General features: G+C 58.3%; 1 protein-coding gene across 1 annotated transcript; it reads right to left on the bottom strand.

Moving 5' to 3' along the window:
* Nucleotides 1–301: 301 nt before the first annotated feature.
* Nucleotides 302–19,327, bottom strand: TSPEAR (thrombospondin type laminin G domain and EAR repeats). The gene is made up of 5 exons (XM_003927724.4): nucleotides 18,899–19,327; nucleotides 17,479–17,610; nucleotides 16,393–16,619; nucleotides 14,842–15,028; nucleotides 302–14,600 (listed from the first exon to the last, which is right to left on the bottom strand). Exons 1-5 carry the CDS (start codon nucleotides 18,972–18,974, stop codon nucleotides 14,296–14,298), a joined length of 927 nt encoding a protein of 308 aa, XP_003927773.3. The 5' UTR covers nucleotides 18,975–19,327; the 3' UTR covers nucleotides 302–14,295.
* Between the last annotated feature and the right edge of the window lie 499 nt (nucleotides 19,328–19,826).

Here is a 19,826-nt window from a genome sequence, read left to right as displayed (position 1 = left end):
GGGGTGGAGGGGTGTGGGCAGGGGGGTGCAGGGGTGTGGGTGAGTGCAGGGGTGTGGGTGAGGGGGTGCAGGGGTGTGGGTGAATGGGTGCAGGAGTGTGGGTGAGGGCGTGCAGGGGTGTGGGTGAGGGGGTGCAGGGGTGTGGGCAGGTGGGTGCAGGTGTGTGGGTGAGGGAGTGCAGGGGTGTGGGTGAGTGCAGGGGTGTGGGTGAGGGGGTGCAGGGGTGTGGGTGAGGGGGTGCAGGGGTGTGGGTGAGGGAGTGCAGGGGTGTGGGTGAGGGAGTGCAGGGGTGTGGGTGAATGGGTGCAGGAGTGTGGGTGAGGGCGTGCAAGGGTGTGGGTGAGGGGGTGCAGGGGTGTGGGCAGGTGGGTGCAGGGGTGTGGGTGAGGGAGTGCAGGGGTGTTGGTGAGGGGGTGCAGGGGTGTGGGTGAGCAGCACTCTCCCTGGCTGTCCCAGGTCTGCCAAGTGTGCCCATTGCACTCCAGATGCCAGACATGGCACTGCTGCCAGCAGCCTCCTTGGCCTCTGCTCCCTTCCTGAAAGTTAGTGCCAGCTGCACCCACCACCCCCCACAGCCGCCATCTGTGTGACTCGCTTCTCACCATCCATGCCTCCCCTACTCCAGGCCCAGTGCTGTGCACCCTACGAGCACCACCTGCTATCCCACCTCTTCCAGGAAGCCCATCCTGATCTCTCTAGTCCCAGCCCCAGTCACTGAAGCGACATCAGGTCACAAAACCCCTCGAGTTTTCTTTTCCACGCCTTCCCTGGCCTTACAGCGTGGCTGAGGCTTTCCCCTGGCTGTGTAGACAGAAGCCATCTCTGGGTCCCTGTGCTTGCCGTCCCTCCACAAACCACTTACCACCCTCAAGAGGCAGCAGGTCTGGGGCTGCACACGGAGGCCCACTGCAGCACCTCTGCCGTCAGCCTCGAGCTGCAGAGCCTGTGTGCATGTGGGGCCGAAGGGAGGGAGCTGCACCCCTGGGATGAGGGTGGCGGGGCCGCATGGGGAGGGGGCAGCTTCCCTCCCTGAGAACAGTGTGGGCCATGAGGCTGCTGGGGCCGCATGGGGAGGGGACAGGCGGCCTCCCTGGGTGTAGGGCTGTGGAGGCCCCACAGGGTCGTGGGGTGTCCCTTATGCCGTGTTGCAGTGCAGGATCTGAGAAGTAAAGAGGACACTGAAGAACTGGTGAAGAGCATCTGGACTCGGGGGCCATGCGACCTGTGAGCGGAGATCAGAGGCGACCCCAAATGCCCAAGAGCATCTGTATTTATTAGGTACAAGCAGGGGGCAGGGTCGTGAGTGAGGCCATCATCTATAGGCTTAGTAATAGGGCATACATGATCATGTGAGTCACAAGTGAGGGGACCATCCCATTATGTCACCTGGGCAGAGAGGTGGGCCGTGCGCAGTAGGGGGCCGTGCCATGCGCAATAGTAGAGGGTCATGTACAGAAAAGGGGTCCACCCCCATTAGGTCACCAAGGCAAGGAGGTGGGCTGTGTGCAACAGGTGTCGTGCGCAACACTCTTACCTGGGCGCTGGGGACTTCAAAGGATTTCTAATAGGATACTGTGAGCCAGTGCAGTGGGAGCTGGCAGACTTGTGCTCTTCTCTTAAGATATTTATGGGAGGATTCTTTGAGCTAGCACAGAAGCGAGAAAAGACCGACAGGGTGTCCAGCCACCGTGACTGCTCACACCAGAGGGGTTCTTCTCCCGAGGTTACTTCCAGGATCTCAGATCTGAGGCCGACTTTCCACAGGAACTGGATGCAAGGTGCTACAACTCCTTTATCAGGAGGAGAGGCTCCTGCTCCAGTCCTGCCATACAGCGTGTGCCCTTTCAGGCAGGGACGCCACCGCCTGGGTCTTTGGTTCTCGTCCTGGTCTGGCTGTTTTCCCATGTACTGCTTCTGCTCTGTGACTGCTCTGGGCATTCCTCCTACTACAAACTACTATACGGTTATATGGAAGGATCCTATAAATTAGCACTGAATGTGTCAGTGCAGCTCCGACTACAATACCTCTATGATCACATAGAAAGATTATATAGAACTAAGTATGTTAGAAATAAGTATTGATTATATAAACTAGACAGATGTAAGCAGTAAGTTACACTTCAAGCACTAATTCTATAGACTAATATATGATTATATATGCAGGATTATATAAAGGAAACAGCTGAGCAATGACATGATATTTTTCAGGCAGTAGTTGTGCCTGGGGTTTGGACAGTTCTCCTTCCTCGGTGCCCATGGGGAGGGGGTGTTACCTACACCTGGGAACATGAGGGTGCTGGGGCTGCAGGGGGAGGGAGCAGGTGACCTCCCTGGGGACAGTGTGGGACATGAGGGTGCTGGAGCCGCACGGGGAGGGGCAGGCTACCTCCCTGGGGACAGTGTGCAACTCCAGTGTCCCCACAGGCAGGGCGTCCCTGCACGCTGTCCCAGGCTGTCCTGGCTGAGGACAGAGCCGGTCAAGCTTGGGGCTGCGTCCTGCCGTGTCGCCCTGTCCAGAGCGCCTCCTGCCTGAGGAACTCGTGCTCCACGTGGCCTGGGGGAGGCAGCTCGGAGCGCCTGCTGTGACAGCGACCTTGGGATGTTTTCTATTCGCCCAAACCCACCGGCAGGGCCCGGATCAGACGCTCCAGGATCTGACGCGACCTGCCCTCCGCGGTAGGTCAGGCCCCCTCCCTTGCTTGTCTGTTCAGGAAGGGCTGCCCAGGTGTCCTCTGGCCCCCCGACTGTCCCGCACCTGCCCGGAGGCTCAGATCCCGCAGGAAAGGGAAAGCTCTGGGCCCAGCGTCAGCCCACATTCTCCACACCCAGCAGGGGGCGCCGTTGCCCTCCCGAGCCCGGAGCGCGGTGCAGGGAAGCGGGCGGGGGGCGCGGGGGTGCGGGACGGGACCGGGGGAGGGCGCCACAGGTGAGGACACAGCTCCGTGGGCACCAGGCGAGGTCCCAGAGCAGATCTGCAGTCGGCCAGAGGAGCGCACATGGTGAGCTGAAGCTAGAGACCAAGACTTGCTAGGCAAGGGCAGGGCACCGGGACACTGGGCAGCTCCGAACCCTCGTGGGGCCAGGGCGGGCTGAGGCTTTCCTGGGTCCACGCACCCTCCCTTCCTGTGGCTCTATGAAATGTGACTATTCCTATCTGTGGGAAAACAGCCGCCCAGGGCCACCAAGGGGACTCTGGGACCTTCAGCATCATCTGCCCTGTGGCCGCTTCACAGCGGGGCAGGTGCTGCTAGTGTTACACACACGCCTGTTCAACGACTCAGCAGAAAAGAAACAGGAACCTGCAGACTGTTAAACCCTGGGCTCCTCCCAGGCCTTTGCTGAGGAAACCAATGGAGTGGGCAGCCTTTGTGTGTGTACACATCTGACCACGTACCAGCACACACCTGCACACACACATGAATGCACACACACACACACCTGCATGCACACACACACGCACATACCCAAGTGCACACATACCTGCACATGCACACCTGCATGCACTGGCCCACACCTGCACACCTACGTGCATGCACACACACAAGTGCATTGTGTATGCACACACCCGCACCCACATGCACACACGCACCTGCATGCACAGGCCCACACCTGCACACCTATGTGCATGCACACACACAGGTGCATTGTGTATGCACACACCCACACCCACATGCACACACGCACATCCCCGCATGCACACACTTGCACTCACACACCTGCACACACCCACATGCACACACACACCTGCACACGCACACACTCGCACACACCCACTTGCACACACACATGCACATACCCACATGCATAGGTCCATACCTGCACTCCTGGGTGCATACACACACACAGAGGTGCACTGTGCACACACATGCAGACACATGTGCCTACATTTTTACATGCATGGATACACATGCACAGGCCTGCTCATGTATTAATACATGTACATCCACACATGCACATCCACACACATGTACACCCCACACATGTAAACCCACACATGCACACCCGCACACGTGTACACATGCATGCACGCCACATACGTACACCTACACACATACACCTACACATGTGCACACCTGCACGCATGTACACCCACACACGTGCACCTACACACATGCACACGTGTACACCTACACATGTAGGTACACATGCAGCCATGCACATGTGTGTACATGTGTATGGGCATTTGTGTACATGTGCATATGCATATACACACATGCCTGTACACAGCACAGCCCTGCAGGCGCACACACACGCCTGTCTACACGACCACATCTACACACACGGGCACACGCACGGTGCAGCCCTCCCTACATTGCTGGGGAGGACCGAGGAGACATGCCTGCAGCCCTGGGTGTCCTTCTCGTGGAGTCCCCGCTTCTCAGCTACTTGCTGACACTCACTTGTGTTGAAGCAGGTCCCGATGGACTCTGGGGCCAGAAGAGCCTGAAACTCCCTCTCAGGGAAGGCCCCGGAGTGCCTGCCCTGTAGCAGCCCAGGGAGCTGGGAGACCCCAAACTGGCCCTCTGAGCACTGTGTAGAGAGTGCTCACTACATGCAGGGGCTGAGCCGGGCATCACATCTCAGTGACGAGCAAGGTGCCCTCCCAGCCCCAAGGAACCCTGAAGCAGGGGCTGCTGCAGATGAGGGACCATGGAGGGGCTGCCCAAGGCAGGGAGGAAGAACAGGGGAGCTGGTGGCAGGAAGGCAGAGAAGGGTATCCAGGCAGAAGGAACTGCAGGACAGAGAGGACCCAGGGAGCCAGGAGGGCTGGGCGCATACAGAGTAGGGAGCAGGGGCTGGCGCAGGTCTAGAGGGCCCGGGTGTGGTGGAAGCAGCTAAGCCTCCAGCCAAAGGTCACTTGGGAGCCAGAGGAGGCTTTAGAGCAGAGCGAGGAGGTCAGATGTATGTCGACTGCTCTGAAACCCACAGGAGCTAGGAGGGTGTCAGGGGAGAGGTGAGCAAAGTGCTGTGGGGATGGGGGGGGTCCCAATCCCAAGGTGGGGAAGAAGCGTGGGGTGTTTGGAGAGAGGTGCTGGGGAGGCCCCTCGGAGAACTGGGTACCTCCATAGGCATGGGTGGCACAGGGACTGCTGTGTGAGCCCTGGGGAGGGGCAGGCAGCAGGAGCGTGAGGTGGAGGTGGCGGTGCTCTGGCCACAGCCCTGAGGCTGGTGGAGACCCAAGGTCAGTCGAGAAAGCCGGAGACGGGCTGTCTGGCCTGGTGGGACCTGCCTCCAGGGCAGGGGCTGCATCCGTGTTTCCTGGGGTGGCAGGGAGCAAGCCTTGGGTTGCATCTTGGTTGGAGCCCAAGGTGGGATGCACATGTGTTCTGAAGAGCACGTGTCTGCTGTGGGGGTGGGCGTGGAGGCCTGTCCAGGACACGGCAGTGGCGGGAGTTGGTGCTGCGTGGTCCCTGCCTGGCTGCCACTGCAAGGTGGAGCCCTGCTGGAGTGCAGGGCCGGACGGGCCTCGGGGGGCTGCTGAACTCACTCTTCTGCTCCCTGAACCCAGCCAGGGTCTGCACACCGATTTAGCAAATCCGGGGTCCCTGTTCAATCTGAATTTCAGGCAAACGATAAAAGATTCTTCAGTCTGTGTGTATCCCGTGCAATGCTTAAAACATACTTTGGCCAAAGAAGAATGAGTTTATCTGAAACTGGCTGGAGGCTGGCAGAGACTCCCAGGGGGTTTTACTAGCTCCTGGTCCCGGCGCTCAGCTGGCCGAGTCCACAGCAGGGCAGTTCTTGTCACTGGCTGTCGACGGCCCCTCCTCCCTACTCCAGCTGTCAGAAGCCCCTTGCAGGTTGGAGGGAGCCTGTCCCTCTGCTGAAGCTGGGGTCTTCTCCCACTCGGAGGTGAGGAGGTGCCCCCCAAGGGCTGTGCCAATACAGGCAGAGGGTGTGCAGTGGGACTCGCAGTCAGGCCACTCCTAGATTCTAAGCACATTAAAAGAATCTGCACATCAAAGGCCCTGCCAAACCCTGGCTGGCATGGAAGCCAAGCGGCCAGACACCTGCTGGGCTGGGCAGGCTCTTCCCGCCTTCCCTCCAACGGAATTCCCCAGAGCCTGGCCCTGCTGCCCTGGCACAGAGCCTAGCAGCTCAGGAGCATCTTGCTGAGATGATGGTGCCTCCGGGACTTGGCAGTCGGGAGCACCTGGAGCGCCCAACAGCTCCCTCGAGGGCGGGTAGGCACCCGGTAATCATTGGATTCGTTGCTGGGCAAAGAGGCCCCTGGGTTCCGGCTTTGATGGGGCAAAGAAAGAGGAAGCCTCTGTGGTCTGGGAGTGCCAGGGCAGGAGAGGGAGGCAGGGTGCACCCCTGGGACTCCCTCCCCAGCTGCCAGGAGAAGGCAGTTCCCCAATAGGCCCTGGTGGGGGGGCACTGGCATCTTCTCAAGGGTAGCTGGCTAAGGCTGGACAAGCGTCCCGGGTGGCCATGGGTGGCAGTGCTACCAGACGGGTCACTCCTGAGGGGACTGGGCTCAGCACACCCCAGCCAAATCCTGGGTGCCCCTCTGTAGTCTCCCCGCCCTGCAGACCCTGCAAGCCTGGCGCCTTCCCCAAGCTGCCTATTCAGCTGCCAGCTCCTGCATCACAGAGAAGTCATGCCCGCCTGCAGACCTCCCACCCAGGCTCCGCCCAGGCTCCGCCCTGCCCCTCCAGGCTGTCCTGGGTAGTGCTGACCAATGAGAGGGGGCCTCTCATGCCACCCCCTGGACAGACGTGCAGACTGAGACTCAGACAGACGCAGCCAGACCTCATGGGGGTGCTTGGAGGCTCCTGCCTGTTTGTGTAACCACCACACAGTTGGCTGCCGGGCACCTGTCCCCAGAATGGCTCACACTGCAGCCTCGCCCACAGCACCTCTTGCCCCTCCATCACCAAGGAAGCAGGTGTGCACACATGTGCACATATGAGTGTGGAGAAGCCAGGAGCGGGACCCTCGGGAAGTGTGTGGCACTGAGTTGGGGGCCTAGCTGTGATGAGGGTTCCCTGCTGACATGGTGGCTGCTGCTGTCCTTGTGAGGACCCTAGAAGCTGACAGCCATAATCGCAGAACCACCAAGCTTTGGAAGCTGCAACACCTACTGAGATCTGCAGCAAACTCATTTAGAATCCAAACCTATTTTGGAGTCCACACTTGCTGACTGCAACCGCAGGCCTCACTCCATCAGCTCAAGGAGCAGGACCCTGTTCCTGGACTTCCAGGGACAGAACTCACTCCTCCTTTGGTCCGAGCTGGGGAGGCCTAGTCACTGGAGCCTTGGTCTCTACCACCTGGAAGAAAGTTCTAGAATTCCTGATGGGATGAGCAGAAAGACTTTGAGGGCAGGCAGAGGAAGTGGACATCAAACTGCCTCCTGCAGGGTGGGTAGCCAGCTCCTCACTCATCCCTGCCCTGGGGCTGCAAAACACTGCCATGTCCACTGACCCTGTGTTTGAAGCACTGCACTTAACCTGCGGGCCCAGAAATGCCTGTCCTGTGCTCCTGGGAGAAAGTCAGGTCTGTGCACACAGCTCCTCAAACCCTACCTGCACCCACACCCCCACAGGCCCCTCCAGAGAGGCGCCTTGCTACAGCACACACACACATTCAAAGCATCTCAGCTTCACCCGCTTCAAAGCTTACGTTCATGAAAGACATTGCAAAACTCAAACCAAACAGTAAACAAATTAAGACATCTCTAGGACCTAAGAGGATTTCAACACAATGTGAAAAATGTTGGCAAAACATGAAAGTGGGCTTTTGTGAGTTTTGAGGAATTACTAAGTTGTGAAAAATGAGGCTCAGGCCAGGTGGAGGGGAAGCCTGTCCACGTGTGTGTGGCCCCGCGCCTGCCCAGGGCCCTCCTGCCATGCTTGCAGGGCCTGGGCCATGGCGGTGCCCCCAGCAGCCAGGTCCCAGGTCCCGGAGTTCTGGTTCTGCCAGGGGAGCTGCAGCCGCACCTCCTTCTGTGCGCTGCGGTCCTGCGCCAGCCACTGCTCTTCCCCGACATCTCTTCCAGGCAGATGTTACCCACCCCTTGGGACTCCTCCTCAGTGGTCGCTAGCCCAGACCCTCCCTTTGGGCAGGTGGTTCCATTCCTGCCCCTTTGCCGCTGGCCTCCTTCTGAGGATGCCCATGTGTCTCCAGGACCAGTGCCCCAGTCCTCAGTGCACATGGAAGCCGCCCTTCAGAGGGGCCGCCTTCCACCACATCGCCCGCCACAGAAGCCCTGTGTTTTCAGCAACCACATTCCACAAACACCACCTGACTGCCTTCCAGAACACATGAAGATCAACCAAGCTCAGAATCCAGTCCCAAGGTCGTTTCATGAAGAGCACGCAGTCTGTCAAAGGGATGGGCCCCACAAGTGAAGGGCTGAGACCCACCGTGGGTGTGAGGTGTCCCCGGTACTCCCATCATGGCCCAAACCAGGCTCCACCCCCACTAGGCAGGCATGGAGAAGGGACCGCGCGTGGATGCAGAGACACTTGTGGAGAGGTGTGGACAGGGACACCTGGCTCGGCCACTTATCACCATGTGTTTGTGGCCAGGTCCCCCACTCCTGAGCCTCAGCTCCCACATGTGAGATGGGTCTGAGGTGGAATCGCCAACCAGCTGAGGATGCGCAGCTACAGGCGATCTCCCAGAAACCTCCAACAGCTTTCCAACATAGGAAGGCAAGGAAGGTTACCATAAGCAGAATTCCAGGGCTTAGAGAACGAGGTTGCAGGGATGAAGGGAACCCTGCTCCATACGCAGGGCAGGGGGCCAGGGCTGCCAGGTCTTGCTTACCTGGGAGCGCCAGGCTGCCTGCCTGCATCTGGTCTGGGCACCCAAAAGCAGAGCTGCTCCTGCTTAGGGTCTGTGGGAGACTGTCCCTCTCAAGGGGTGCTGCTGGGAGCGCCTCTGATTCTTGCTGGGTGGCTTCTGGCCTTGCCTCTTCACCCACGGTGTAGGGTGTGGGACAGACACGCAGGGCCTCTGCCCCCCTTCCCCTCTCCCCGCTCCCTCACATGGCCTGGGTCGTAACTCCACTAATAAACACCAACATACGTGCCTACCAATGGACCCAGACAGATTTCCCTGGGCCCAGCAACAGGACGATTCTCCAAGTGACACATCACAAGTAGCGTGGTCCTGACCTTACGGTAATGTCGGTCTCCAGAGCCAGGGGCCAGGCTATGGCACCACCCTCCTGGGCGATTTCCACGTCGGGACAAGACGACCGACTGCCACGTCATCCCTGGGACAGTCCCCCATGCCAGTCAAGCCTTCTTCTTTCATGCTTAAAATCGCAGCACGGTTCACCTACTTCGTACTTGGACCTGTGATCTGCGTACAGCTGCTTTTCAGCATGTTTCTCATCGACCCCTCCTGCGTCTGGCCCTCCCCTCCTTCTCTCCTTCCCAGAGGAAGAAAACACACTAGCTCCGCACGCAAGAACGCTCCCAGCTCTCCCATCTTCGCATCCCAGGAGCCTCTTGCTCCTGCTCGCTAAGGCTCTCGGTCTCGTCCGCCCTGGCTGCTGCCACGCAGTAAGGCCGTCCTGGGCTGGCTCCGGAGTCCCTGCCTTCCTCGTCTCCTGCAGTCCTTGCTTCCGGCACTCGTTCAGCGCGTCCCTGGACATGCTCTGCACTCCGTGGGCTCCTCGGCCCCCAATCCCCCTTCCATGCCCTCCCTGACCCCAGACCATCTGCACTGGCTTCTCTCTAGGAACCACACCTACGGTCATCTTCGGGTAGAGCCACCACTTCCAGTTCTGATCTCCTGCATCTGGTTGAGTCCTGGCTTTCCAGTGCACCCCAGGGACACCGCCTCGTGCAGGGCTCCCACGTGTCCCACACTGACAGCCAAACTGGGTCATGTGACCCGCACTAGCCAGTGAGCTGTGAGCACACGTGAGCACGGGGCCAGTGAGGCTGGGTCATGTGACCAGCACTGGCCAATGAGCTGTGAGGATGTGTGAGCACTGGTCCAGTGAGGCTGGGTCAGGTGACTGGCACTGGCCAATGAGCTGTGAGCACATGTGAGCACAGGTCCAGCTTGGCTTGGTCATGTGACCTGCACTGGCCAATGAGCTGTGAGGACACGTGAGCACAGGCTCAGTGAGGGTGGGTCATGTGACTGGCACTGGTCAATGGGCTGTGAGTACAGGTCAGGCCAGCCCCTTCCAGCTGCTTTGGCTTGTGTGTGCTGCTGGACAGGACGGTGCAGCCTCGTGGTCTCTCACTTAATATGGGAACTAACTCAATATGGCAGGAAGCCACTGACACCTGGGAGCTGTGCACGGCAGTGGCCAGAGGCCTTGTCCTACCGGCAGACTGCGTCCAGCTCGCCCTCAGAACTGAGCCCTCCTGCCTCCCGATATCCAGGGCTGCCGATGGGAAATCCGAGGCTGCTGCAGCTCCTGCGCACTTTGAAGGTAACTTTCCTTGGCTCTCGCCCTCCTTGGTCTCAGCGTCCTTTCCGTCTGATGAGATCTGGGACGTTTTCCTAAAGGCTGTCTCTGACAACTCCATCACTTTCTTCACCCTCTTCTTTTTTTCTAGAACTTACTTAGCCAGATACAGAATCTCCTGGTTGATTCTGTCTCTTCATTCTACGTTCTAGAAGATATCCGTAACTTTATATTTCAATCATGTTAATGAATGTCTTCTTTTAATGCCGGCAATTGCATTTTTAATGTCCAAGTTGTCTTCATTAGTAGCATTCTTTATTTCATAAGTGCAGTATCTTCTTGAATACTTCTGAAGATAGTTAAAACTTTAAAAATTCTTTTCTGGGCTAGGTGCCATGGCTCACGCCTATAATTCCAGCACTTTGGGAAGCCAAGGCAGGTGGATCACAAGGTCGGGAGACGGAGACAATCCTAGCTAACATGGTGAAACCCAATCTCTACTAAAAATACAAAAAATTAGCCAGGTGTCGTGGCACGTGCCTGTATTCCCAGCTACTTGGGAGGCTGAAGCAGGTTAATGGTTTGAATGCAAGAGGCGGAAGTTGCATAGAGCTGAGATTGCGCCACTGCACTCCAACCTGGGCGACAGAGCAAGACTCAGTCTCAAAAAAAAAAAAAAAAAAAAAAAACCTTTTTGTTTCTAGAGCTAGCTCGGTTTCTTTCAGCACATCTTTATTTTTTTTAGCCTGACTCCTGCAGTTTTTAGGATTTTTGGCAAACGTCAGGGCCCCTTAGCTGAAGAGGATGGCAGTGGGTGACATGTGCAGCTGGCCGGGTGCACTCTGTGGAGGATGGCATGGGTGACATGTATAGCTGGCCGGGTGCGCTCTGGGGAGGATGGCATGGGTGACATGCAGCTGGCCGGGTGCACTCTGTGGAGGATGGCATGGGTGACATGTAGCTGGCCGGGTGCACTCTGTGGAGGATGGCATGGGTGACATGTAGCTGGCCGGGTGCACTCTGTGGAGGATGGCATGGGTGACATGTGCAGCTGGCCGGGTGTGCTCTGGGGAGGATGGCATTGGCGACATGTGCAGCTGGCCGGGTGCACTCTGTGGAGGATGGCATGGGTGACATGTGTAGCTGGCTGGGTGCGCTCTGGGGAGGATGGCATGGGTGACATGTGCAGCTGGCCGGGTGTGCTCTGGGGAGGATGGCAGCTGGTGACATGTGCAGCTGGCCAGGTGCACTCTGGGGCGCTGGGGTATCTTGTGCACCTCGGTGAAGTGTCATGAAGAAGACGTTGTAAATTGGATTTGGTGTTATCACAGGAGCTTTAAGATCACAGTATTGGTAGATCTACGATGGTAATCTTCAAAATGTACTCCCCAACCCACTGCAGGGATCCTTTCTCTTGTCACCTCACTTAGTGACTTAGAATGCAGGGCCCCCAGGACCAAAGCCTCTCCGTGGTTCAACAGCTGTTAGGAGACCTTGCCTAGTTGATGAGAAAGTCACTGTGGTGCCTTTCCATCCAGGGTGTGCAACTCTGCTCTCAAGACCCCGGGAAGGCTCGCTCCCCACTCTCTGGCTCATCCATTAGCTGCTTGGAACTGACTACCCACATCTTCTTTCAGGATAAAGCCTTAAGTCCTGCAATTATTCCTTGTGTGATGTGTTTCAAATCCCTTCCTCGTTCCTGCAAAGCTCCCTGAACATGCTCTGGTGTGCCAGGTTCTGTATGTGTGAGCTGGGAGCCAGCAGCGCACACGTTCCTGTGAGGGTGCGTGATCCTGATGGCACACGTGAGTGGTGTGGAGCCCCACGTGTTTCCAGCAGGGCTCATGTTCCTGTTAGGGCATCCATGTGATCCTGATGACACATGAGACCCCTGTGGAGCCCCGGGTGTTTCCAAGGGAACCACTGTCGGCCGGATCACTGGTGCTCTGCAGCTGCGCCCTGGTCCCCAAACCACCCTTGTGCTGCTGCTCAGTGTCACCATTTGCCTTTTTAGCCGCTGTCCCTGTGCGTCGAGGCCTCCTTGGGAGTCCTGATTTCCAGCCCAGATCATGCTCTTGGCTCCAGCTTGCAGCCACTTTTGCATCTCAAACCTCACTGGCCTCAAGTCCAACTCCAGGCCAATGATTCCTGGTCAGGGGGAGCCATCCCTGCTGAGCCCTGTGGCCAGGTTAACCCATGACTGAACCCTCTTTCAGGTCAGCTGTCTGCACGCCAGCACGTGGCCACCATCAGCACAGCCCAGGATGCCCACGTGGTTTCCCAGAGTCTTAGCAGCATGCGTGTTGTGGTGAGGGGTCTGTGCAGGGACCAGTAAGACGAGGAGCTTGTGCTCGGCTCTGCCTCCCAGACAGCTGAGCACACGGGGTCCTGCTGCCATCTCTGCACGCAGTGCCAAAGGGACGGCATTAACACATGTAGTTGGTCCCTGTCAGGCATTAACACACGTGGTCAGGCACTGTCAGGCACTAACACACGTGGTCGATCCCTGTCAGGCATTAACACGCGTGGTCGGTCCCTGTCAGGCATTAACGCGCGTGGTCGGTCCCTGTCAGGCATTAACACGCGTGGTCGGTCCCTGTCAGGCATTAACATGCGTGGTCGGGCCCTGTCAGGCATTAACACGTGTGGTCAGTCCCTGTCAGGCATTAACACACATGGTCCGGCCCTGTCAGCCACAGCTCCTGGCCCGGCCCCTGCGGGCTTCTCAAGGCGCTCATGCTCTGTTTCCTGAGCTGCCCTCACTCTTGCTGGGTGGAGGAGCTCCAGGAACCTGCGATGGCTGCACACCTTCCTCCCTTTCATTTTGAAGCTCATTCCCATGTGCTACCTGCAGGCTTGCTCTCATGAGATGTATGTACAGAATGTTCCAGAATGCCTTCGATCATTTCAGCCATAAAGCCCCCACCACTGCACATGCAGCCTCTTGTCTAATGCAGGGGCAGCTTGGCAAGGCCTGACTGCTGTCCCTGTTCTTCCAGACACCCTGATGGGGGTGGGGGGACCCAGGCCTCAGCATCCGCCACGGCTCTGCCCCTGTACCAGCCTCACTGGGGGCAGCTCATGTGGCAAGAGTGGCCTGGGTGAGTCTCACTGCCTCGGGTACAGAGCGTCCTGAGAACATTGCCACAGGGGAATGAGTCACCAGGTCAGAGGGCACAGAAGATTCCAGAAGGACACGAGGGAGGTGATGTCTTATGAGAGGCACGCTTATAGCAAATCGTGGGAGTGCTGTCGGTGGTATGCAAAGGCCCTGAGCTGCTTTCCCGGGAACCAGGGACCATGGCTCACACAAAGGCTGAGCCCGACATGGGAGATGCCCCCCGACCCGTCCCGTACTCCGCACCTCAGCTCCCGTCCCCTCTTTGGCACACTCGACAGGAGCAGGAGCGTGCTGTCCCCACCCCAGAGATGGCCTCATTAGCACCTGTCACTGCCTCAATTCAAAGGCCTCGTGGTGGCTGGAACCTGCTCAGGGACATGTGAGGCCTGGTGGGGAGTGTCCTGTGCTGCCCCCACCCAGACCCCACACTGCCCTGGGCCAAAGCCAAGCTGCCCAGCTGCCCCTGGACCAGGGCCCCAATGCCCATACAGACTTATTGGATGAGACTGCAGGAGCTTCCAAGAGGACAGAGGGCCTGCTCTGAGCCCAGGGAAGGGGCGGGCACTGTATGGAGAACACCATGCCAGGGTGGGGCAGAGCCAGAGTGCACCTCCTGCCCCATTTCTGGGCACCTGAACTGTCCCTGGGTACACAGAGGCTGTCAGGCAGGAAGGGCTCAAATGCCAGGCAAGGAGCCCTCTGCTGTGCAGACGGGCAGGCCCTGCCTGGGCCTTGGGGTTACAGGTGCAGAGCGGCACTAGGCATGGCTCTTGGTGGACCCCAGCCCACGTCACCTGTCCAGCAGGTGCACACGGCAGGCACGGTGGCCAGTGATGGAGAGCTGGGGCTCATGCTGGTGCCTTACCGGGAAGGACTGGAAGAGCTGGAAGGAGCCCAGGAGCCGGACGTAGAGGTGCGAGTGCACCTTGGTGGAGGTGCCGTTGAAGGTGTTGGCCACCACCAGGAACGAGTAGGGCCCCACGCTGAAGAACTCCCAGTCGTAGGCGCCAGAGGTGGCGATGGTCTGGTTGGCCTCGAAGAGCCGGGTTGCTGGGTTCCACTTGTAGATGACGCTGTCAATGTTGTGGTTGTCACCTGGAACCGAGGGGCTGCACTGGGGGCGGGAGGCAAACTCCAAGGCCCCGTGGTGGCCCTGATGGAGCCAGAGCTCCAGGTCCCTGCCCCAAAGACCGAAGACCCTCAAGGGCCAGGCCAGCCGCTGGGGACGCCCCTTCTCTCCTTGAGTCTCCCGCCCTCAGCCAGCCCCTTGCCGGCCCCACCTCCAGGCCTCCACAGGTGCCATTCCCACGTGGAGTAAAGGCCACACCTGCCCTACCTTCCCGGTGGTTGGCCACCGCCAGGAAGTGCTCCCCGTCCACCTCGAAGGCCTCCCAGTCCCGGGCGCTGTGTGTGGCAATGCTCTGGTACGGGGTGAACTTCAGCTTTCTGTGGCTCCATTTGTAAATGACAGAGAACTCCCGACCCTTTTCATCTGGTTCAAAATTAGCCACAGCCAGAAAGATCTGAAAGAGAGTAAGCCAGGACCACGTGAGCCTGCTTGAGGGCGGGGGCAGAGGCCTGGGGCCGAAGGCTCCTGAACGTCATCCTCTCTCCAGACACTCGGCTGCTACGTGGCGCAGGGACAGAGGACTGAGGCCCCGCATCACAGGTCGTCATGGTGGGATGGGCGCAGCCAGCCACTACCTTCAAGACCCTTGAAAACGTCTGCATCCTTTACCCAACATTTCCGCTTCTATTGCCTTCTGAAGGCAAAAAAATAAAATCACAAAAGCCAAAATCCCCAAATTCAGGAAATGCTTTATGCACAAAAACGTTCTTCCTAACCCAGATGACTGGAAAAACTCATTATAGCCTGCTCCCCCTTGGTAAGGGTGTGATCGCCACGCAGAGCTGTGTCAGGACAAGGTGTGGAAAACAGGAACAGGGTGCAGTGTGCCTGGCCTCACGGCGCAGCTGTGTGGACACGTGGAATGAGGGGCAGTGCCCAGGTCACGGGCGACGTGCTTGCGGCGAGGGTGCCACGTGAACCTGCGTGCTTGCCTGGGTTGAGGGACAAAACATTTTCCCTTTTGCTTTTCTGAATTTTCCAATTTTTCCTTGATGCAAAGCTTTGTTTATAATGAAAAATTAAAACCTTATGATATCATCAATCAAAAAAAAAAAGAGCTAGTTATCCACCCGCCATGCTGGACACCGATGCAGCCGGGATGAGGGAGGCCATAAGTCACCGGAGAGCAGAGTTTCCATCTGCTGTGCTCACTGCTTTAGCCCCGTGTCCAGGCGGGGTCTGGTGGACGTGCTTGGCACAGTGCGGTCAGGTGAGTGACTATTTCAGGCAGTCCGGAGGTGCTGTCTCCAGGACACTGCTGTGTGGAGTCCAGGGCGTGGACAGAGCTGGGGAGGGGAAGCCCTGTCCTTCCCCTGTGATGTCAACCATCTCTCAGACCCAGACCGGAAGGCGGCTGCCTATGTGCGCGGCGTCACCCACAGCTCCCGAGCCTGGCCTCAGCCTTCCGTGTGGACATCATGTGTCCTCAACACTTGAGGTCGGGAAGGATCAGGAATGTCCATCTTGTAATTTCTTTCTGAAACAGTTTCTGGTTCTTGACCGGCTCATGTAAATACTCTCAGCAGGTTTTAAGTGTAGCGATGTGGGGTCTATGTAGAACTGGATGGCATCTGGGAGATGGCCTGGCCTTCCATTCCGACTGCCTAAAGTCACACCCTGGATTTCGGGTGACAGGCTAACGTGCGCGACTCTGTGAGCCTTCTAGCACCTGAACGAGGGGTTGACACCATGAGGGAGCCCCGCCCGTGGACTTTCCAGGTTAAAGGGGCTGGAAACAGTCACGGAACACAGACTTGCCTTTTTCCCGATGGTGAAATGCCTCCAGGCCTGTGCTTGGTGCGTGGGGATGCTCTGATACGAGACGAACTTCCCTTCGGTCCACTTGTACACGGCGGACGTGGCTTTGCGATTGGCTGTGACCACGAAGAGCCCCGCCTGGGGGATGCGGAAGACCTCGATGCCCAGGGTCTCGGAGCTGGTGAGCAACTTCTGATGCTCCTCCACGTAGTCCAGCCTTTCTTTGGCTTATGATAGAAGCATTGTGACTCGGTTAGGATTTCTGAGAACGGGCACCCGGAGCAATCCTCATGGGAGCGCGAGCCCCAAGCCCCAAGCCTCAACTCCTGCGCCTCAGCCTTGGCATTTCCACATTGTACTCTCATGGGAAAGGCCATCACAGGGAGGCCCTCGCTGCTGCCAGGGCTTCGTGATGTGTGCAGCCCCCGGTGACACCAACAGGACAAGGTTTACACAGTGCCACCTTGTGAAAGTCTCACCGCTTCCACGGCAAGTTGTGCTCTCGATAAAGTGAGAGCCCAGCTCACACACGTGCCAGCTGGAACCCCTGCCCGTTTCCCATGGGTAACCCGTCTGGAGCATCAGTTGCAAGCTCCTCTCACTATCCAGCAGCGGGAGCAGACTGCTGAGAAGGCTTGTTGTAAAAATAACCTTTTAGGGTCCGCATGTCATCTCCGATCTAGCTAGCGGACAGGGAGGGTGCGGGCAGAGGCGGTAGCCAGGCCACCCTACCAGGAGGCTGCAGCGATGCAGGCATCGTCTCCCCATAGCTTGGGAAGGGGTACTGAGTGATGCCCAGCCCTGTCAGCGCGTGCCACGCCCCAGAGGTTCACATTTCCAAATAGGGTGGTTTATTCTCCTGAGAGGCGCCTGTCCCAAGGAGGGCCTGTGGCTGAGGGTCCTGCAGCTCTGGGTGGGACAGTGTCCTGGCTTGCTGGCCATCCTGGCCACCACTTGCTTTGGGGGTCAGGACTGACACTGCCCACTGCCTGGTGGCCGAGCCTCAGGTCATTCGGAGGTGGCTGAGGCGCCACCTTTCCTAGCCGCGGCTCCCAGTTGCGCCGTGCCAGAGTGGCCCTGCCTCACCTGCTAACACAGACACCCACTCATTGCCGACACACAGGTACAGCCCCTTCCGGCCAGCATCAAACCAGAACTGGGCGTCTTCCACTTGAGTACACGGTGGCTGGGGTCCCAGTGTCACTCGAATGTTGGTTTCTGCAGGGAAGACCAGGAAAATGAGTGTCCAGCAAGCCAGTGTCCCCGAGGAAGATGACGGGGGAGGAGGACCAAACCAGGCTGCCTGCCTCTGCACGAGAGCCGGGAAGGGTCCCCACAGGCATCTTGGCACAGGCGTGCCACACCACAGGTGGGGAATGAGAACCTGGCCTACCGGTGACGAAGGACATTACGATGTCCCCTATACGGTCAGCCCACCCTCTGTCCACTCTTAAAGGCATGGCTTTCCGTCCCATTGGGACAGAAAAGCCCAATCCTCTGGTGTGAGGCCAGGGCTCTCATGTCTGCCCTTGGTGTGGAGGGGGGTGGCCCCCCTGCTAAGCATAGGGATGTTTTAGCACCTCGTTATGGGACTGCACGCAGAGCCGGCCTGCCTCGGGAGCGAGTCCCTATTAACACTGGGGTATCTTAACCCCGGCCTGGCATGGATCTGCGACAGTTTAATCTCATCACTGCCAGTGGTCACACCCCACTGTGGGTCCCAATCCTCCTGCCTCTCGACTTTCCGTGGGACCTCTGTGCAGCTACCGGCCTGTGCTGACCAGCTGCGTGACATGGTATCCTGTGCGGGCCGGATATGTGGGAGGTGGGGGCTCCCCTACCTCATAACCGCTGACCCTGAGCCTCAGGGGCTTGGCTGTCCTCCACCTCACTGCCCCTCGGGGTGGCTGCAGGGCAGTGGGGCATGCGGCGGGGAGGGGCGCTTCAGATTCTCCATGGCAGGGGTGTGGTTTAAATAAACACAGTCAGCCTTGTAACTTCGCACAAGAGAAAGCCAAGCCGGGAGACCCTCTGGGCCAGGGGGACTGTGGGAAATGTGCATGTACGGGCAGGGTGGGCCCGACTGGGGCAGGCTGGTCTGGATGACTGTGGGACAGAGGCGGGGCTGGGGGTGGAGCAGAAATGGCCCAAATGCTGTTATGGGGGGCAAAAGGGGATGAGGGATGTCAGATAGCTCTGGACAGAGTTTCTAAAGTAAGTTAGGCCTGCTGCCTGCCTGGGGTGCCCAGGAAGGGGCTGGGCAGCTGTCATGGGAGTGCCCAGAGGGAAGAGCAGATGACACTGGCCTGTCTAATGGCACCGCCTGCCTTCCTGGGCATGGGCCCCGAGCGTCCTCTTGGCCAGTGTGACCACTGCCCCCCATGGCAGCAAAGAGAGGGGCAAGCGCATGGGAGGGGCTGAGAACTGAGCCCCAAGTTCCCACCTGGTGTGAGGCCAGGGCTCTCACTTCACCTTTGGTGTGGGGGCAGGTGGCCCCCCTACTAACCATAGGGATATTTTAGCACCTCGTTCTCTTCTGGCTTCCCTGTGAAAGCCTGCAGGACCCGTGGAACGGACAGCATGGCCAACGGGGCGTTCCTGCTGGGACAGAGCCTTGGGGTGGCGTCTGAGCCCGGCAGCAGGACCAGCTGCCTCACCAGGCCCTGCAGAGAGAGGGACAGCTCCTTCAGGCCCACGCTGCTGAGGAAGGACCTGCTGGGGAGGGAAACACCGGGCTCAGCCCATCCAGACCCTGGAGGAGGGTGGGGTGGATGGAATCTAACCTTCTGCAGAGCTAAGTGGGAAGTCTCTAAGTGATGGTTACTGGGGAGGCCATGGGAGCAATGGTGAAAAGTCGCCCACCTTCCCAGGGAAATGAACCACAGAAGGGGTTTTTTCGTGTGAATTTAGAGTGACTGGCAACTCTGCTCATCCATTAGCCCATCCACCTATTTGTTTATCCATGCATCCATCTATCCATCCACCCATTCATCCATCACCCATCCATCCACCCCTCCATGCCTCATCCATCCATTCCTCCATCCCTCCATCCATCCACCCATTCGTCCATCACTCATCCATCTATGCCTCCATCCACTCATCCCTTCATCCACCCACCCATCCATGCACCCATTCATCCATCACTCATCTATCCACCCCTCCATCCCTCCCTCCATCCATCCACCCATTCATCCATCACCCATCCATTCACCCCTCCATCCACCCATCCCTCCATCCACCCACCCATCCACGCACCCATTTATCCATCACTCATCTATCCACCCCTCCATCCCTCCATCCAGCCATCCACCCATTCATCCATCACTCATCCACCCAACCATCCATCCATTCATCTGTCCATTTGTCCATCCCTCCATCCGCCCATCCACTCATCCATCCGTCTGTCCAAGCATGCATTGATAAATATTCAGCAG

The sequence above is a fragment of the Saimiri boliviensis genome, chromosome 18 (genome assembly GCF_048565385.1).
Source record: "Saimiri boliviensis isolate mSaiBol1 chromosome 18, mSaiBol1.pri, whole genome shotgun sequence".
NCBI classification, from domain to species: domain Eukaryota; kingdom Metazoa; phylum Chordata; class Mammalia; order Primates; family Cebidae; genus Saimiri; species Saimiri boliviensis.
This window is presented reverse-complemented; position numbering and strand designations above follow the sequence as displayed.